At 37.4% G+C, this 20,210-nt stretch overlaps 1 protein-coding gene and 1 long non-coding RNA gene across 27 annotated transcripts in view; one reads left to right on the forward strand and one right to left on the reverse strand.

Annotated features, from left to right (window-relative positions):
• FNBP1 (formin binding protein 1) overlaps positions 1–20,210 on the forward strand; it is a 152,407-nt gene that overhangs the window by 111,160 nt on the left and 21,037 nt on the right. For 4 of the 26 annotated variants that reach the window (XM_058302221.2, XM_058302222.2, XM_058302244.2 and 1 more), the window contains exons 9-13: positions 4,496–4,693; positions 5,614–5,796; positions 9,711–9,794; positions 12,456–12,470; positions 16,514–16,623. In XM_058302221.2, the coding sequence (XP_058158204.1) occupies positions 4,496–4,693; positions 5,614–5,796; positions 9,711–9,794; positions 12,456–12,470; positions 16,514–16,623 (590 nt within the window). The remainder of the gene's footprint in view (positions 1–4,495; positions 4,694–5,613; positions 5,797–9,710; positions 9,795–12,455; positions 12,471–16,513; positions 16,624–20,210) is intronic. The other 22 variants (XM_058302229.2, XM_058302230.2, XM_058302227.2 and 19 more) reach the window with 10 other exon arrangements.
• Positions 22–8,731, reverse strand: LOC111765282 (uncharacterized). Its single transcript, XR_009186865.2, has 3 exons — positions 8,614–8,731; positions 8,444–8,535; positions 22–2,502 (listed from the first exon to the last, which is right to left on the reverse strand). It is a non-coding gene; the product is annotated as an uncharacterized lncRNA (long non-coding RNA).

Below are 20,210 nucleotides of genomic sequence, written 5' to 3' on the forward strand. Positions count from 1 at the left end.
TTGTCCTGTCTTCTAGTTCGCTTTTTCTTTCTTTCTGTTCAAATCTGCTGTTGTATGCCTCTCGTGTATTTTTAATCTCTTCTATTGTGCATTTCATTCCAATAATTTCTCTTATTTTTCTATTTATACTGTCAAATTCTTCTTCATGCTCACATGTTGTCTTCTTAATTTCCTTTATGTCTTTAGCCATATTTTCTTTCATTTTCTTACATTGAGTTAGGAGATTTTTTTAACTTCTTTGATAAATTTTTCCAAATTATGAGTCTCCTCTAAAGTTTTAATTTGCTCCCTGTAGCAGTTTGATATAGTTATGAATTCCAAAACTAGATACTGGATTATGTTTGTAATCTGGTCTATTACTGGGCATGATTGAGTTTTGACTAGGGCTTTAAATTGGGCCACGTCATTAGGGTGTTGCATCTTCACCCCTTGGTGGGTAGTGACTCACAGATAAAAGGCATGGCAAAGGACAGAGTTGGAGCTTTTGATGCGAGGGTTTCTCATGTTGAAGTTTTGATGTTGGAGTCTGATGCTGAAGTCTTAAGCTGGAGCCCGGGGGAAAGAGACAGAGCCATTCACCTGATAGTCTACGGCTGACCTTGTGGAGGAAACAGAGGTTTTGAGCCCAAAGGGAACCCAGGAAGCCTGAACCCTCACAGCCATCAGCAGCCATCTTGCTCCAACATGTGGAAATAGACTTTGGTGAGGGAAGTAACTTTTGCTTTATGGCCCGATAACTGTAAGCTGCTAACCCACATAAATACCCTTTATAAAAACCAACCCATGTCTGGTATTTTGCTTCAGCACCCCTTTGGCTGTCTAATTCACTCCCTTTCTTTACCATATCTTCTTGTTTTTCAGTATGGTTTATAATTTTTTGCTGATGTTTAGGTATCTGTTTATCTTGATGAGTTTACTGTGAAGATCAGTTTCTCCCTTTTGTCCACTGCTTTATTCTTGATTGGCTTTGTGGTAAGGCTCTTCTTTGATGCTTGGTCTACCTTATTCTACACTTTAGAATAGCCCCTATTTAACTGATCAGATTCTTCTCAGCACTTCTTCTGATTCTTGTCCTGGATATGCAGTATAATTTTTAAGATTGCCCCTTTTGTCAATTGTTTTACCTCCAGGAGAACGCTTTCTTCCCTCTGTTCCTTCACTGAGAATCTTAATCTGTTCTGTTTGCTTTTGTTTTGCCTCTCTATATTTTTACACTCCTCATGTTATCTCTTATGTTATCACTCCTTATGTTATATTTCCCTGGAGGGCAAATTCTGGGAGAAGGATCACCATGGAGAGGAGTTTCCCAAGCCAATATTTCCCAGCCAAAACAGGGCCATGGACTCAGGAAGGGGGTGCAGACCAGCTCCAAAATGCCCTGTGGAGAGGACGAGAAAGGGCACCCTTCTTCACAGTTTCCCAAGCTGAGCTTTTCTGGCCGACCCAACAAGGGCAGCCCCCCCCCCCCACTAACTGTCCCCTGCAGCCCCAAGGAAGCACTGTGTCTTTAAATCTTCACCTCTCTGACCCTGTCTGGGATGGGGTGGAAACAACAGCTGCCACCACCTTTGTCCCAGGGCAGGTTGAAACAAGAGCTCAGAGCTGGAACCCAGGGATCCAAATTCACTAATCAAGCTCACCCCTGTTTTGGGGGAAGAGGATTCCTATGTCTCTTTCTGTCATCAGCAAGCCAGCCAGGGACTGGACCCCAGGCTCCCCGCGGCAATAATGGAGGATGGGTACCAGCTGCCTGGTGCGAAGATAGCAACTCACTGTTCTTTACTGTAGCTCATCAGTCTCTTCTTCCTGCTCCTCCCTGGACTCCATACCATGTTCTTCTGGCCTCCAGAGTTTCAGAATAATTGTTCAAACAGTTCTTCCCTGTTTAATAGTTGCTTTGGTGGAAGAACTGAACCCTGGAACTCCTACTTGAATGAATGAATGTTTCATTTTTCTCTCTCTTGAGAATCCAATGGTCAGATCTTTCTTTATCCACACAAGTCATCTTTCCTTGCATAGTCCATTCATCTTTCCAAGCATTCCTTCTATGTTTTAGATATGTTTTTCAGTTTATCTTCTTTTGCAGATTCTATTTTTGGTATGTTAATTATTGTCTTGCTGCTTTGATCACAGGAATTTTTATGGACGTTTTCATTTCATTGTGCCTCTTTCTCTCTGCCTGTTAAGGCCTAATTGTGCTTCTATCTTTTTTTTTATCTTATTTTGAGAAACGTTGATGGTACTTTTATAAAATTATTCACTGAACATTTACCGAACACCTTCTTCATTCCAGGACTTCGGTCTTCACCAGAAACCACTGAGGGAGAGCCCTGAGCTTAGAGAATTACGACCTTATCTAGGGTCACACAGTTCATATGTCTGTCTGGTTCCAAAGCCTGTGTTCTTTCTTCAGCAGCTTACCACCATGTTCTTTATACTTCCAAAACAAGCAGGGTCTGCCACGTGTTTAAATCCACTCACTTACAAGGGCCAGGTACTGTTCTAGAGGAGGAGAAAAACAATAAACAAAATAAATGAAAATATTATCAGAGTATTAAATATGATGAGTATTTTGGAAAAAGTAAAGAAGGAAAGAGGGAGGAGGGGAAGGTAGAAATTATACTAAGAAGTTATATTTGAGCTAATCCTTGAAGGAGGTGATTTGTAATTATTTAAATGGTATAAAAGGATAGAAAACTCCTAGCCCTGCTAATTCCTACAAATTTGAACATTCCCTTTCCTACTTGGTACAGTTTTAAAATCACATGATTACCTAAAATTCCAAACTGATTTATTTATGTAAGGTTAGTTTCCCTTTATTTCAAATGACCATGTTTTTCTTATAATTGATGGAGGTAGTTGATGGCACACATGATTGTGGAAATGAATCTATTAGTAGAGGTTTAGCTTCATATAACAGGAACAACAGTGTCTTAAACAAGATGGTTTATTTTTTTCTCTTGTGTAAAAGATGTTTAGAGAAAGAGGGTCCACTATTGGCATGGATGCACGGTCCATAAAATCCTCATGGATACATACTCCTATGGCTCCTAGAGCTCCAGCCATCACATCCAAATTCTCAAAAGCAATATATGGAGAAGGGCCTCCCTGCCATTCCTTTAGAGATACTTTCTTAAATTGTATACTGAACTTCTACTTACATCTCAGAATCAAAAATAGTTATGTGGCTAAAGCTTTTCAGCTGGGTGCCAGTGTGTCCAATTTAAAATCAGGGTTCTTGTTCCTAAGAAGGAAGGGTGTTTAGCTACTAGAAGACAACTGGCAGTCTCTGGAACACCTGCAAATTAAGTTAGTTAAAATAGCTATAGCTAATTAAAATGTGGCCTCAGAACAAGAAATTTTTCTAAAATGTCTTCCCTGGTAATTTCTATTATTATTATTATTAACATAAGATGATCATTGAGTTAGGTTATTACAAATCACATGTGTTTTTGTAATGCTTTGTCTATATCTCTATCTATCTACCTCCCTCCCTCCCTATCATCTATCAGCTATCTATCATTGTGGTTATAATTTCTGTGTGCATTTGTCCGTACCACCTGATTCTGAGCTCGCTGAGAAGTTATTAAACCCAGAGTTCCTAGCAGAGTGCACACCGTGTAGTAGGCATTCAGTTCATTAATTTATTCAGCAAACATTTATTGTACACCATTTTCACCTGATACCATGTAGGCACTAGGGATACAGTAGAGGGAAAACAGAAGAGAGTTTACATTCTAGTGGGGGAAATAGACCATGAACAAATATGTGTTTAAAGAAAAGCTAAGCAATAAATTAGTATCTTTGAACCACAATGATCCAAGAAATTAGATCATCTATTCCTTGCTTTGACTTTGTGTATACTAAGTTGCATTAAGAACTTTGATGGAAACCAGATATTGTAATACTATATTTTCCAAGGGAATTACATAATAATGATACATTGATCTTTCTGCTTTTAGCAGAGTAGTTAAAAAAAAAAATATTCCAATGCCAGTTTAGCTTTAAAAAGGATTCTGTGTTATTTTACAGTTTGCCATGTATAATTGTATGACCTTTGAAAATTAAATAAGTTGTAACCATTCAGAACAAACTTTCCTTCCCTCCTAATAATTATCCAGGGGAAATTAAAAGTCCTGAAAAGAGGCCAATTCAACAAGGCTTCTACTCTGGTAGAAAGGAAAAAAACAAAAAGATGAGAAGAAAACAGAAATCAACTTAAGAGGTGTGTTGCCAGTGTCTCTCAAGAGTTGAGCAGAGGAATTCTTGTATTTATTCCTCCAGAGAAAAAGTTATCAAAAGTATAAAAATCTCAATTAGATAGTTTTTACAAATTATACTTGGATTATCTGTAATAAAAATACTGTTGGGAAAAATCTATTATCAGTTGACCTAACTTCCTTAGAATACCATCTGTATGGAATCATGTTCTACTTCATTGTATGAAAAGTACCTATTTGAATGTATTTGTGTATGGGGGGTATTCTAATTTCAGGACTCACAGCTGGTAATAGAAGCTTATAAATCAGGGTTTGAGCCTCCCGGAGATATTGACTTTGAGGATTACACGCAGCCAATGAAGCGCACCCTGTCAGAAAACAGCCTTTCGAATTCCAGAGGAGAAGGCAAATCAGAGGTCAAATTTGGTGGCAAATCCAAAGGAAAATTATGGCCATTCATCAAAAAAAATAAGGTACTGATGTTTGGGCCCGGTGTGAAATGAGTTTTATAAAGTTTGGAGATTTTTACCCTATTCTTTACTCTTAAAAAAACTAAGATTTTAAACCTTTAGTTTCAGAATGCAAAGGTAGTGTGCTATTTTACTTTAAAACGGTGTTTCTTGGTGGTGGTGGTTTCTTTGCCATGGCCATTTGTCTTATTTCAGATGCATTATCACTCGTGTGGTGTCATGCACACTAACAGATTAATGACCTGCGGCTGTTTCCCATCACTCCTGCCACTCCTAAGTCTCCTAGACTCCTGGTTACTTCAGCCAGGAAAGGGGATATTGCAAAAGTTCCTTTAACAGTTTATCAGCACATCTAACTGGTTTTGAATTCATGTTAATATGTATATCCATAAACATTTTTCTTTCTTTCTTTTTTTAATAGTGTGATACATAGGTGCATGGCAGCCTTAACCTGGGGGCATAAAATACAATGAAGGCAACATTACTGCTTTAACCTTAAGTAACTTAATATTTAATTTAAAAAAAACAGCAACTGTATTGCTCTTTTCACCACCTTAGCATTGAAGGTCTTTCGTTTTTTCCCATCAAGCTGTTAGTTTAGGTAGCTTAGATATATTTACCCTTCTGCCTTAAACTGACTTCAAATAACTAATTAAACTGTAGTTTGCATGTGAAAGTCTGCATGAGCTTCTTGTCAAATATATCTCGCTATCTTCTGTTGCATTACTTACTAAAACTCCCACTTTCATCATATTCTTCATTTTAACACATTCTACGTGTTTTCCTTTTGGACCATGGCCTAAATATTTAATTGTTTGTGTTTTACTTGTTTTGGATTTCAAATATTATTTGATGTTTATTTTTGTTTTGTTTCTTCTTGTTTCTGATTTTTATTCTGCTACTGCTCCATCTCTTACATGTAGCTTATGTCCCTTTTAACATCCCCCCATCAGCCTCCTCCTCCTCCCCCTGCCTCTGCCTCACCCTCTGCTGTTCCCAACGGCCCCCAGTCTCCCAAGCAGCCAAAGGAACCCCTCTCCCATCGCTTCAACGAGTTCATGACCTCCAAACCCAAAATCCACTGCTTCCGGAGTCTAAAGCGTGGGGTAAGTTCTGCTCTGGAATCCCGTCTCTCTTGCGTGCTTTTGTTGCATGTTTTGTTCTGCATAACTTATTTTGTTTGTGAATGAATCCATTGTGTTTTTCCATAACTTAAAAAAATAAGAACTTATGATTCATTATAACTAAAAAGAGGAGGAAAGAAAGAAGGAAGGAGGTTGAATGGAAAGAAAAAGTAAGAGCAAGCCCGCCCAGGCTTCTTTTTTTTCTGTTACATTTTAGAGGGACTTTTTCCCACTTCCCCTTTTAAAACATCTAAGTCATTAATATTTTACCTTCATTTTACCAAAAAAGGAAATTTAGATTCAGTTTCTAAAACTAGTGACATATAAGATGAGGAATTGGAAATCACTGTATAATCAGAAATTATTTGTATAATAATTATTAGAGAGATTTTAATGCAGTGAAGTTACTTCTCTCTGAGCCATACCTCAGGGTTCTAAGGGAAAATCTTCTAAGTCACAGTGGTTTCATTAACTATTTTGGTTAAATTAAAAGATATTGTTGAACTATCTGGTGATTGGATAAGGCCGAATCAGTATTTATCTTTAAAGGATGAATAATAATATTAGCAGTCAACATTTATTGAATTGCTTATTATGATATGTGCTTTTACTTTTCTTCAACCCACCCCATGAAGCCTAGGTTCTAAAGTTTCCTTATTTTACTGATCAGGAAATCAAGGTGTAAAAAGATTAAGGATTTACATAAGATCAAGCCAGGAAGATGTCAAACCAGAATTTCAATCCAAGGAATCTGCTTACAAAGTCTGAGATGCTATAACACTTGCATTCAGGGAAAATCTTTTATACTATGGTTGACCCATAAAATGGTTGTTATTAAAACTCATTTGTCATTCTAATTAAGATTGTAGGGAGCAGAGGTGGCTCAAGCGATTGGGTGCCTCCCTCCCACGTGGGAGGTCCTGGGTTTTGTTCCTGGTGCTTCCTGAAAACAAAAGATGAGCAGACACAGAGAGCAGGCAGCAGGAGCAAACAATGAGGGGTAGGGGTAGAAATTAAAAATAAGTCTTTTTTAAAAAAAAGATTGTATGTGCTGGGGAGCAGGTGTAGCTCAGTGGTTGAGCACTGGCTTCATATGTATGAGGTCCTGGGTTCAATCCCTGGTACTGCCTTAAAAAAAAAAAAAGATTGTATGTGCTGATGTCATAGCATTTCATAGAACTGACCCAGTGTAGATACCAGTTAGGTTTATTGAAAAACAATTGGGGAAGTGATCGTGCCTCAACTGATAAGAGTGTCTGCCTACCATATATGAGGTCCAGGGTTCAAACCCAGGGCCTTCTGGCCAGTGTGGTGAGCTGGCCCATACACAGTGCTGCCGCATGCAAGGAGTGTCATGCCACACAGGAGTGTCCCCCGCATAGGAGTGCCCCACGTGCAAGAAAAGTGCAGCCCGCCCAGGAGTGGCTGGCGCTGCACACATGGAGATGCAGCAAGATGATGCAAGAAAAAGAGACACAGATTCCCAGTGCTGCTGAGAATGCAAGCAGATACAGAGGAACACACAGTGAATGGACACAGAAAGCAGACAATGGGGGGAGGAGGGGGAATAAATAAAATAAATCTAAAAAAAAAAAGAAAAGAAAAACAACCGGAATACAGCAATTGTAACCTCCTGAGTAAATCTATGGACAGTCTAGTATAAGCTTTCCCAAAATATTTTTTATAATGAATAATGAAGTGTGGCAATCAAGAATATACAAACATTTAGCAAGCTGTTTTATCCTGTCCTGTGGGAGTTGCAGGACAGTTGTAGTGGGATGCTTTCTTTTACAAACACAATTTTTACCAATCTCTTCTCCTGGGATCTCCATATACTGGGATCTCCATATACTCCATATACAGAAATTCCATATACTTACTAATTTAATAAATTATCACTAAACCCAGAGTTGTATACTAGCCTTTAGGCTAATCAAGATTAGGTACAGGTAAATTCAAGCCAAACAATAGTTTAAACTAAAAATTCCAAATTTTGTTTTCTCTCCTTGAGTGTCAGCTGACATGTTGGCATGGGAAGAGGTTCTAGCCCATAACTAATTAACTAGATGAGAGGTGACCAATAGATTTGGAATCAACAACAGCTGGTTACCCGGACAAAAATGATGATAGTCACTGTTGACTTGGTCATCTTTTTTTTTTTTTTAACTGAGCCTATGAAAAAGTGCTTTATGTAAAAAAGATTATAAATAGATGATTGGTAACTAGGTTGTTCCCTTTTAAAATAAAAGGCAAAAACATTTCTTTATATATGGAGTCCCTTTAGTGAGAAAACGTCGAAGTTTTGTGCATCGAATACAGTTAGGTTGTTTTAGGTTACCCAGCATATCAGGTTAAGAATTAGAAATTTAATTTCCTAAATATTGCACAAAAGCCATTGTGAGAAGGCAGAGTATGGCTTCAAACGTGGGCGATGGATCTTGTTGAATTCTATTGTTGGGACTCACTGCTAGTTCATAAAGCTTTACGTTAACTATAAATCAGTTAGCCCGTCTCTGTCACTTCCAGAACCTTTTGCCAAGCACACGTTTATTATGTTTATCATAAATATCTCTATATTTGTCTTTTGGAATCTCATTTTGAAGTATATTGAATATTCATGCTTGTTTACCGTTTGTTTATACACCTATGCCATTCTTCCTGTCAGTATTGCAGAGTCTGTTGGTTGCAAATGTTTCCTGAATCTGTCATGATGTCTTCTCTCTGTTTAAGAAAAGAACAAGAATGTCAGTAATCAATGTGTATGAAAAAGGTGACTAGAAAAAAATATGTAATACTTACCAAAAAACAGTGAAATGGGAAACTAGTTATTTTGTTGATTTAAAGGAAGATTCTTTTTTACCGTAATCAGGAAAACAAATTTCAGTTCTTATTCCTCAAATCCACGCTTGGCAAAATTCTGTTAAAAAAAAAATTCCCAAGTGGTGAGTGTGTTTTTCTGCGGGTAAACACACATGCATACACAACTGAAAAAATACTTCAACTAAGTAAATAGAAAAATGTTTTGCTTCCATCATTTTTGGGCAGTCTGTTAGGGTCAGATTTAAGGTGCCTGACTTCTTTCAGGAGGAAGTGGCAGTACGAAAAAGAAAGAGAGAGAGAGAAGGGAATACACGATAGAGGTAAGATTAGGAAATTCAAAAAAGAGATATAAAGTTTGGGGAAATAAATTTGATTTTAAAGCAGTCTCAACATGGAAGGTACTTGGCTTACAGGATCCACGATTAAAATGTTACAGTCCTTGCTACTATTTAGCTTATTCTACTTTTTAACTTAAGACTCTTGTGCTAAAGATAATTTAGTTAAGAAAAAGTGTCCTAGGTGAAGAACAAACCTGTGATTTTAATGTCTTTTAATTTATCATGTTTTGCAGCTTTCAGATCCAAATTTCAATAATCTGTTTCTGTCATCAGATTGTTCATATCCTATGCAAACATTTCAGAGCATAACTGATTTTTGTTTCTAAATAATTAAAGAGGATAAAATGTTTTTTATTGGAAGCCATTGATATTTGTAAGAAAATTTTATTTCATCGAACATCTTTAAAGATTGGTATGCCACTTGAGCATTAAATTATTATTCATCTTTGTGTCATCAAATAAAAATGAAAGTCGAGAGTACATTCTCAATTTGCAATCTACAAGTTATCCTTTTAAAGTCTTACATTAAGATTTTTTTTTCTGGTCTAAGCAAGGGATTTCTGAATCTAAAATATGGAGGTAAAATGTTCCATATTTTAGAGTTAATTGTATGGAAAAATGCCATCAAAGTTGATTGTAAGATTCGAAAATCCTTACCAGTTGTTTGTCAGATGTTACAATCTCATGATTATTTTAATTTTATTCATTTTATCTTGTTCTCTTGCTGATTATTGGCAGACTCAGTCTTTCTGTTTTCACAAAGAACTCATGAAGAGGACGATAGGGAAACCCACGTATGCCTTTGAGGCTAGGGACTATGTTGTAAGTTCACTGTGACGGCCAGGCCCTACAGTCACGGCACAGCCACTAACCCCACTGACAGCCCCGGGCCAGGGATCCCGATGCCCCTCCTTATGCTTCCACATACAAAATGAAATGCTCAGCTGAGAGGACTGGACGTAGGAAAAAATGCAATGGTATAAATTCAGCCGTAGGTTATTTCATCTGGAAAACTTGCATCAACAAAGGAACCAACCTTCCTAATCATGTCAGTGAACTGAGCTTGTTCCCCCTCCCACCTTTTCATTCTGGTTCTGGTAGAATCTACAAAGGGATTATGACTGCCGTGTGAGAAGAGGTCACTGGGTCTGTGTATAATTTTACGGCAAAATTTCATCCATAAGATGCAGCTGCAGAGTGTGGTCACAGGAGAGAGAGACACTCTTACAGACCTCAGTTTTGTAGCACAATTATCTACATCCATGTTTGTAATAAATAGATCCATAAGGGATTTACGTGCATAAAGCTGGGAGAACAAAAAACAAAAACAAAATAGCACGAGCAAGTCCACGGAGTAATAAAAATGATTTTCTGTGGACCTTAAATACATGTGCTTATGTATTTATTTCCTTTGTCCCCTTTCTCTGTCCTTGAGGTTAGTGCCTGTGACTGTCCAATAACACATGGACCTGCTGGCTCTGTGTTCCCTCATGTGTTATTGACGCTTGTGGCTCCCAAGGCTCCTTAATTGTCGCCTGAAACTGACAGCTTTTTAGTTCTTCAGATGTCTAGCAATGCACTTAATGAAGCCTTTAAAATTATTCTTTTAGCAGGTGAATAGGTTTCTCATTTTAAATGATCTAATTGGCTGGTTTTCTACTTAAAGACTGAAAACCAGTTTATCATCGTTCCAAAGAATTCCATACACCATGATGGCTCTTCTTGTAGATTATCAGTCACAATCCACTTCATAAGATTGAATTTGCTCTGGAAATCAGTATTTCCTATTTCTTTTGGAATGTATTTTCAATCCTATAATTACTTGTTTTTATTATGAAGTGGTAATCTTCCAATGCTGTAGTTTCGATGTGAGAATTTCGTTTTTGGAATGTTTAAGAAAGAATACAAAACTTCAAGTAACTGAAATAACTGACTGTACATATTCACATGTTGATTCTTTGAATTAACAAGGGTTAGGTGATTCATAATATGAGAAAGCATTTGAATAAGGTAGTGTGCTTTGTAGGAAGATGTTTGGAAAGCATTCTGCTGTGCACCATAAGTGTTGTCTGTATGTACAAAGAACTCAAGTCGTGATGAATAGATCTATGCTAAAGTTCACAGGAAGGCTCACATAGTTCACGCAGAGGGCCCACATTAGGGCGGTCATGAATGTGACTCTAGGCAAATTTTATCTTGCTCTTTTTTTCCTTAAAAGTCTCTTCTTTCCCCCATAGGGACAATTTCTTTTAAAAGTTTAATGCCTTGTTTACAAAGAGGTGCCAACTTCTGTTTGATCTTAAATTAAAAATTGGATTTTTTTAAAAGTCTCTCATTAAATTTTTTAACTCTCCTCCCCAATTTAAAAACAAAGGGCACTTTCTTTGGTATTTTGTCCCAGAATTACATTTTTTAATGGAGCCCACCATAAGTTGCCTTAACTTTCTAGGTTGATACCAGCCAAGTAAATAAACCCTGGACTCTAAAAATACTGCTTTTTAGCCATAGACGGCTTTCACTTCTTAATGAAGAACGAAATGTTCTTTTTCTAATTTTGAGGTGCCATCTATGCCCACCTTGGGGTCCAGTAGTCACTACGGCCTCCAGGCTGAGCAAGATTGCAGCTGCAGTGGTGTGTAATTGTCAGGAAGTCCATGGCAAAGAACACCCCTTGGTAGTTGAGACAATTGACTACCCATTTCCTAAAGGTAACTTTCAAGAGCCCTAACTGCTGTTAATTCCCCAAATGATATGTAATCCCTGTGGATCGGGCTCAGAGTTCAATAGAAAGCCACTGCAGAGCCGCTCCACAGAGCAGGAGGTGTTCCGTGTCCCCGAGTTCCGCAGGCGGAACCCGGCGTCATCCTTCTGCCTCCAGCCTGGTGCTGAGAGTTTTCTGGCTCATGGAGGGAGTTTCTTAGAGCAGTTTCTAGACCTTGGTTACCCAGTCACTAAGTTGAGAGTTTTGCCTTAATGTCTTCAAGAATTGCAATGTTCAAATTTATTAGATTTCCTTAAGATGAAAATATTACTTGTACCTAGTGGAAATAAGTGGTGTTCAGACTTTTTCAGTCTGTGAACTTTCCTTGGGGACTTTGGTGAGTGATATGCTTGTGTGATTATTTTTGTCTTTTATATTTTATAGATTTGTGTCTATATACACATTGTATATTATCTGTCACCGACTGCAGCCTCACTTCAGTTCGTATCCAGGCTGATGTGACCAATACAAAATTATGAACAGACACTCTTATCTTTGCTCTGGCAACGTGTCAGCTAAAGGAAGGTTTTGGTAGGGATCAGCCCCTCTTGTGAACTTTTGCACAGATTTGCTACAAGTCATTTTCATGAATCAACAGGTCAATTTATGTGTTATGTTAATGCAGTGGAACTCACAAAAGTTCCTTTTCTTCTGATGTGCTATTGTTTCTCTCTCTCTCCCTCTTTTTTTTTTCCTGTTACCCCTTCAATTTTTACATGAAGCTTTCTCTCAAGCTGGTAAGCACAATCAATTATACCATGCATGTCCTGAGTCTAATCAGGTTTTTTGTGCGTGTTTTGTGGGTGCTATGCCATGTGCAAAATCTCTTCAAAATTAACAGTTAGTTTGTGTTTCTCTTGTATGTGCTTTTCTTGGTGTTTCTTGATTAGACCTTTTGAAAACAAAGGTCCAAAATCTAATAAAGATGATCTTAATCTTTTAAAATTGCTAAGAAAATTAATCCTTAACTCATAATTTGGTTTCCTTTAATATTGGGGCTTTAAGAGGATTACAGATGTTGAGAAATTGTTTATATTAATATGAACATTAATATTAATATTAGATATTGTGTGATTTATTTTGAATCAAAATAAATTTAATAGTTGACTACTGCTCCTCCCTGATAGCCATAGAAATAGAAGAAAAAAGCTGGAACCCGAGGGAGATACGCAGGAATGATACAGCCTGCAGTGGCTGCGAAAGTTTAAGGCTGTGAAAATTGAAAACCATGAAATTTTCCAGGTGCTACATAGATATGTACCTTTTGCGTGGATAATTTAAGAGGCTGCACAGTGACTTTATGGACAATGAAAAGAGCCTCCTAAGCCTTTCTAGAGTTATTTGCTTAGTGTTCTGTGTTGTTTCTATTTAATTGTATAGCTCTAGTAAACAAACTAATGATTAAATTTATATTAAAAGAAACTCTTAACCAACATAACCATATTTAGATATGTACATTGCATAGAATTCTCAAACTCCACAGCTGATAATATCCTAAAATAATGGACAATGATAAACGGTGACTAACCAAGAATGAGATCAGCATTTTATGTACTGCTTTGATAACTTAGGATAGTATTTTATGGTTATTTTTGCATATACTTTTATATGTGTTTATGCATATATGTTAATGTAAGTACATAATTTTTTTTCAACCTGCCTCAATGTTTGGCAACTTGGTGTTTGCCAACCCTAAAGAAAAAGAGTATTATATTAAAATGAAACCCTTCTTAGATTGTGAAATAATCTTGAGAAGAGTCCCTGATGAGGGTCTCCACAAGAAGGAAAGAGATCTAAACATTTAAAATGAACTGAACTCATCAGCAGTATTAATTTAGAACTTGGACTGATTCACTAGGAGTCTTTCTCAGATGCCCGAGTTTCTTGCCCTTTATTTGTTCTTTTGCTGTGGTCCTAACAGCAAAAGGTGATATTATCAGTCAGTCTTGCTGTTTGAGATGAAAATCATTTTACCAACTTGGTATTAAATTGTTGCCTTATACCATTACTTTGAAGCCAATAAGGAAGTAAAGTGTTGCACAAAGGTGACTTGGTTGTCTAAGTAATAAAATCACAAGAAGCAGCTTTTTCAGGGTACTTGTGTTATTTGGAGGTGAGTTGTCCAGGAGCAAGAGTTTGACTCCATTAATCTGTAAAAGAAGGTCCTTTTACATAACTACAGCCATTTAAAATTATACATATATGTGTATGAATCCCTCTTCCAATACCAGTTCCACCTGTATGGTCAGTCTTTCTGTAAACCAGGTAGCTTCAGAGATTCTGAAAAATCTATTCTGCCTCAAAGCTAGAAATAAAAATTCCTTCTTGGCAAAATAAGTCATTGGTCAGAGTATTGTCTAAAAAAAATTCAAGCTTCAAAGGCTAATTGGTTGAGATGACCTTTTAAGGTCCTTTCAGATGCCTTAAATTTCTTTGGCTCTAGAAGAAGCTGTTGACCTGAATCTCCAATGGCAATGTGAAATTTGTTTGAGGCATAGTTACTGAGAGAAGTTTTTAAATAACAACATAGAAGTGTAGAATATCTGTCAGGACCTAATAGGTAAATCAGATTAACTCCCTATCAATTGACAGTAACTCATTTATTTATTAATTGTTTTAGTTTTTGTAAATCATCAGTATTGCAGTTTTTTGGTTGTTGTTGTTGGTTATAGAGTATACAACTACTATTTAAAGTCACAAGCACAGTGTTTTACTTACTGGATTTTTTTTGCAGTGTTTATACACCAGTGCACATCTGTTCATAGTCTAAATCTGGAAGGCACTAGCCTCATGTGGCTATTTAAATTTTAATTAATTAAAATTAATTACATTTAAAAATTCAATTCCTCAGCCGCAGTAGCCACATGTCAAGTGCCCAATAGCCACACTCATGACTAGTGGGTGATATTAGACAGTGTAGGTATAGAGCATATCCATCATTGCAGAAAGTTCTATTAGACTCAGAGCAAATTAGAGTTAGATGAAGGCTGAGACAACTTCTAATCCAACACCATCAGGAAAAACATAAAAAGGGTAAGTTGTCAACTAGTTAGTTAGTAACAGAGTGCCACAGCCTTATCCAGGCCCAGCACATAGTAAATCCTCAGTAAACATTAGCAGAATTAGCATTATCACTCACTAGGTTTCCTGACTTTTTCATTGCCGTGTATCTTACACTACATTTTGTTACATTCTGACTTTACCAAAAAAAAAAAACAACTCAATTCTGGAAAACTGATTAGCTTGAAGTAAATTTAGCAGGAGAGAAAAGCGTTTTCTTTCTAGCTCAGTGATTGAATGAGGAAAAGCAAATAATTGAGCTTTCAAATATTATGACACTATAGTACATGGAAAAGAAAAATCTTATTTATTTTTGTATACAGATGATTAGGTTTACTTCCTCTTAGTTTTAGACCCTAATTAAAATTCCCTGGTTTAGCATTAGGGAAAAGTTGCTTCCATTCCAGTTTCACCCAATACAGCCAAATAGTGAAAAGGAAGCAGTCAGTGTGTCTTAGGGCAGAGTCTTTGAGAACACAAATGGAAAGTTCTTTGTGAGGCCTTTGTGGTAAACTATTTGCTGAGTCTCAGGCTTCCCAGCACAGCCTGGCATTTTAACATAATCAGCCTAGGAACACCAGTCACAAGCCCCTCTCTAAGCTCCTTCGCAAACTCCACTTGATTTTGGAATTACATTATCTGGGTCCCTTCTTTTCCACCCACTTGCAAGCCAGTCTTGCTTTAAAGGAATTGGGGTTTCAGAATAAAATCTCTTTTGTAAATTCCCTGGCTTATCCTTGGCTACTGAATAAATTTCTCTTTCGTTATGAAAATAACCTCATAAGTAAAAACACTTGATGCTACATCTTAGCCACAGCTTTCTAACAAGTAAGCACATGTAAAAGCCTGCAAATTCACTTTTCTACTAAAATCACGTGCACAGGGGAAAGACAGCAATTGCTTTTGAAAGAGAATCAAGATATCAGTATACTTCTTCAGACATTAAAAACAGCTGAGGTTGATTTCACCCACTGTGGGAAGTAGATTTTAAGGTCATTCTCAGTTCTTTGAGACTGCTCAAAATGTAATGAGCTAGTAATGTGTCCAAAAATGAACGAACATACTCTTAGAGGCAGCAGAGAGAAGGATGCCTGGAGGAGGAGAATATATGTTTTTAAAATGTCCTTTTCACCCATATTCTGAGGAATGTGATGTCCCATCTTTCACTTTATGGGGATGGAAACCTTTGGCCTCAGCCTTGTGTGAAGAGAAAAGAAATACTCAGATTTGGAGGTAAAAAAAAAAGCAGTGCCTTAGACATGAAACAGTTGATGGGAAGCTTATCACTGGTTTATATTAAGAAAATATAAACTTCCTTAAAAGTTTGGTGTTGCCACAGTTACAGATGGTTAACACTGAAAATGATGAATCTGTGTCAAATTTTGTTTTTAGTTGATTCTCATTGAAATCAGAAGTATTTCTTCCTCTCTCCTTCCTATAGCATTGCTTTTTGCCCTTTCAGAGGCATTTTGGCTAGCATAAATGAAATATGAAATGGTTTTTGGGACTTTTGCAGTTTTGCATGCATTGATTTTGCATCTCAGCTGGTTATAGAGGAAAAGAGCTTAATTTATTTCATGAAAACCTATGCAGATTTCTGCATCCACCTGGTGACTGGGGAATCTTTCCTGCAGGCTCTACTCAGTTATTATAATTTTTTTTAATTTCAAGGCGTTCCTTAGGGTTTTCTAGCTTCTCATTTATATATTTGTATCGGCAGGGTGCAACTCCAGAGGATTTCAGCAATCTTCCACCTGAACAGAGAAGGAAAAAGCTACAACAGAAAGTCGATGAATTAAATAAAGAAATCCAAAAGGAGATGGATCAAAGGTAGAGTAGTTCAATATGACTTAAGAAATTCCAGTTCAGTATGGAAAGATGGTAAACATTAAAATAGATTTCAAAGTGATTATTTGGCAGTGTGTTTTGTCACAGATAGTCTACTGGGTTGCTTTATTGTAGTCTGGGAGATTCTCTTTTACAAATAGGCATTATTCTGAGTTTGGGGGAAAAAATACTTAGGTTTATCTCTTTTATCATGAATGTATATAGGTGAGTTTTTTGTATAAATGAGGAAGTAAAAAGGTGGCATTGATTCCCACCCTCTCTCTTGCCCCACATCCTAGCTTTTGGTCCAATATTTATTTGTCTTTCTATTTGAGTATAAATAAAAATCAGCCTTCATATAGATTCTGAAGTCTTTTGTTTTTATATAATGTACTGATGGTGTCAAAAAGCAAATCACAGAATATTTTTTTATATATACACTCATCCATTAGGGAAATAGGCGTTTGCTTGCTCGAGAAAAATCTGTACTAGGTTCTCAGTTTTCTGAGCTGTTTTGTAAGCTTCATTTTAGAAATGGTAGTTTGGTGCATATGTTGAGGGAGAAAAAAAATTATTCAATACCTCTTCTCATTTGGGTTCCCTCCCTACATTTATAACCTTTAATATTTTCACATCACTTAGGGGATATTTGCTAAAAATCCTGATTGAAAAGCCACTTTGTTAATTGCCTCTTACCTTATATATTCTCACTGAGTGAATTAGATGACTCATTCATTTATTTGAGATTTGAATTTACTAGATAACTTGAGGTTTTATGTTCTATAATTAGGCCCAGTGGTGATTCTGTGTACAATTTTGTTATGTTGAAGCTTGGGTTAAAATTTGGTTATGCAGTACAATTTAAGTACATGCAAAAGAAAAAGTATTCTTTATTCTGTATGCCTGATAGAGCAGCAGCTAAATAAAAGGTCATTTTGCAAACATGGTTAGAATAAATATTTAAAAATTGGTATATATATTATTATGATTTTATATTAGAAATATAATTCATGAAATGAAAAGTTGTACTTTTTTATCCCATGTGTGACCAAATATATTATAAAAAGGGCTAATGCATTATATACCTTATATTGTTTAGTAAGTAAGAAGTTATATTTTTATTAGGAGTAAAAGTTATGAATCAAGTGTCTAAAATGACATTTTATAGGTTATTGATATACTTAAAAACAGATCTACCCTTTCTTTCTAATTGTCCAGTATCATAGAGAAGATTTTCTGTCAATTGGGTTGTGGCCATGGAACTTGGTTAACCCCCTTTTTTTTTTTTTTTTAACATTTTTTCTTGCTTTGTTACCCCTATTGTATTTTTTTTTCTTTTAAAGATTTATTTTTTATTTATTTCTCTTCCCTCCCCCCACCAGTTGTCTGCTCTCTGTGTCCATTTGCTGTGTGTTCTTCTGTGTCTGCTTGTATTCTTGTCAGCAGCACCTGGAATCTGTGTCTTGTTTTGTTGCGTCATCTTGCTGCGTCAGCTTTCCGTGTGCGGCGCCATTCCTGGGCAGGCTGCACTTTTCTTGCGCTGGGCGGCTCTCCTTATGGGGCGCACTCCTGCACGTGGGTCTCCCTGACGCGGGGGACACCCCAGCATGGCACGGCACTCCCTGCACGCATCAGCACTGTGCATGGGCCAGCTCATCACACAGGTCAGGAGGCCCTGGGTTTGAATCTTGGACCTCCCATGTGGTAGGTAGACACCCTATCCGTTGGGCCAAATCCACTTCCCTGGTTAACCTTTTAACATCCATGGAAAAAAAGAAAAAGAAAAAGAAAAAAATTCATGGCAACCCTTACTGATAATAAGCCAAGTCATGTTCAGCCATTCACTTAAAGACTATTTAAGGAAGTAGATGTGGCTCAAGCAATTGGGCTCCCATATACCATATAGGATTCGATGCTCAGGGTCTCCTAGTGAAGGCAAGCTAGCCTTTGTGGCAAGCAGGCCCATGTGGAGAGCTGATGCAGCAAGATGACGCAACGAAAAGAGACAGAGGAGGAGAGACAATAAGAGATGCAGCAGACCAGGGAGCTGATGTGGTGCAAGAGAAAGATTGCCTCTCTCCCACTCCAGAAGTTCCCAGGATGGGTTCCCAGAGCTGCTTAATGAGAATACAAGCAGACACACAAGAATACACAGCAAATAGACACAGAGAGCAGACAACAGAGGAAGGGGGAAGAAAGAAAGAAAGAAATCTTAAAATAAAATAAAAAAAGACTGTTGAGTACTTGCTGTGTGCAATGAAATATTCTAGGCATTAAGGCTAAAACAGTGAACAAACACACAAAAAGAAATAATCTATTCTTGTGCATTGTACATTTTTATGCAGGAGAAACAAAATAAATAAACATTTGAACAGAGAAGCAACATGATCTAGAAAGGTTTTTAAAGTAAAACAAAAAGGCAAGAAAGGAGAGAAAAAGAAATACAGAATAGGCAGGACAACCCAAAAGCCCAAAGTAGGATGAGAGATTTAAAACTCTAATCACTCCAGACATCTGCATTCAAATCCAGCTCTACCACTACCATTGTGGACTTTGAACAAGTTCCTTAACTTTGGTACTTCAGTTTCCTCACCTTTAAAAGAGAGTTAAGGGAAGCGGTCTTGGGCCAATGGATAGGGCATCTGCCTACCACATGGGAAGTCCAAGGTTGAAACCCCGGGCCTCCTTGACCTGTGTGGAGCTGGCCCATGCACAGTGCTGATGTGCGCAAGGAGTGCTGTGCCACGCAGGGTTGTCCCCGCGTAGGGGAGCCCCACACGCAAGGAGTGCACCCCATAAGGAGAGCCACCCAGCACAAAAGAAAGTGCAGCCTGCCCAGAAATGGCACCACCCACACAGAGAGCTGACACAGCAAGATGACACAACAAAAAGAAACACAGATTCCCGGTAATAAGGATAGAAGCGGTCACAGAAGAACACACAGCGAAGGGACACAGAGAGCAGACAACTAGGGGGAGGGGAGAGGGAAGAAGGGGAGAGAAAGAAATAAAAAATAAAATCTTTTAAATAAATAAATAAATAAAAGAGAGTTAATATGCCCTGTTTATATTTTGTGTGGGGATTAAGTGAGTCAAGGTATGTAAAGTGCTTAAACAGTACCTGATATTTAAGTATTATAAAATCAATATTAAATATAAACAGATTACATGTTTTAATTAAAAGAGATTCTCAGACTGGACAAAAAAAAAAATGTACCTGTATGCTGTCTTCAGGAGATACATCTAACTCATAAGGTATAGAAATGTTGAAAGTAAAAGAATTGAGACAGAAGCAATTCCAGTTGACCACAGTGGCAGCATAAGAAGCTCCAGGGTGCTGTTCCCTCACAAAATTTTGAACAATAAGCAAAAATTGACAGAGCCATCTTTCTCAAAACTCCAGAAAAACAGTTAAAAAAGGGTTGCAGAAATTGGGCAAGTACCAAATCAAGGGACAAAAGCTTTAAAAGTGGTAAGAGATGGGAAGTGGTTGTGGCTCAACTGATAGAGCATCCACCTACCATACGGAGGGTCCAGGGTTCAGTACCCAGAGCCTCCTGACCCGTGTGGTGAGCTGGCCCATGTGCAGTG

This window comes from Dasypus novemcinctus, chromosome 8 (assembly GCF_030445035.2).
Source record: "Dasypus novemcinctus isolate mDasNov1 chromosome 8, mDasNov1.1.hap2, whole genome shotgun sequence".
Taxonomy (NCBI): Eukaryota; Metazoa; Chordata; class Mammalia; order Cingulata; family Dasypodidae; genus Dasypus; species Dasypus novemcinctus.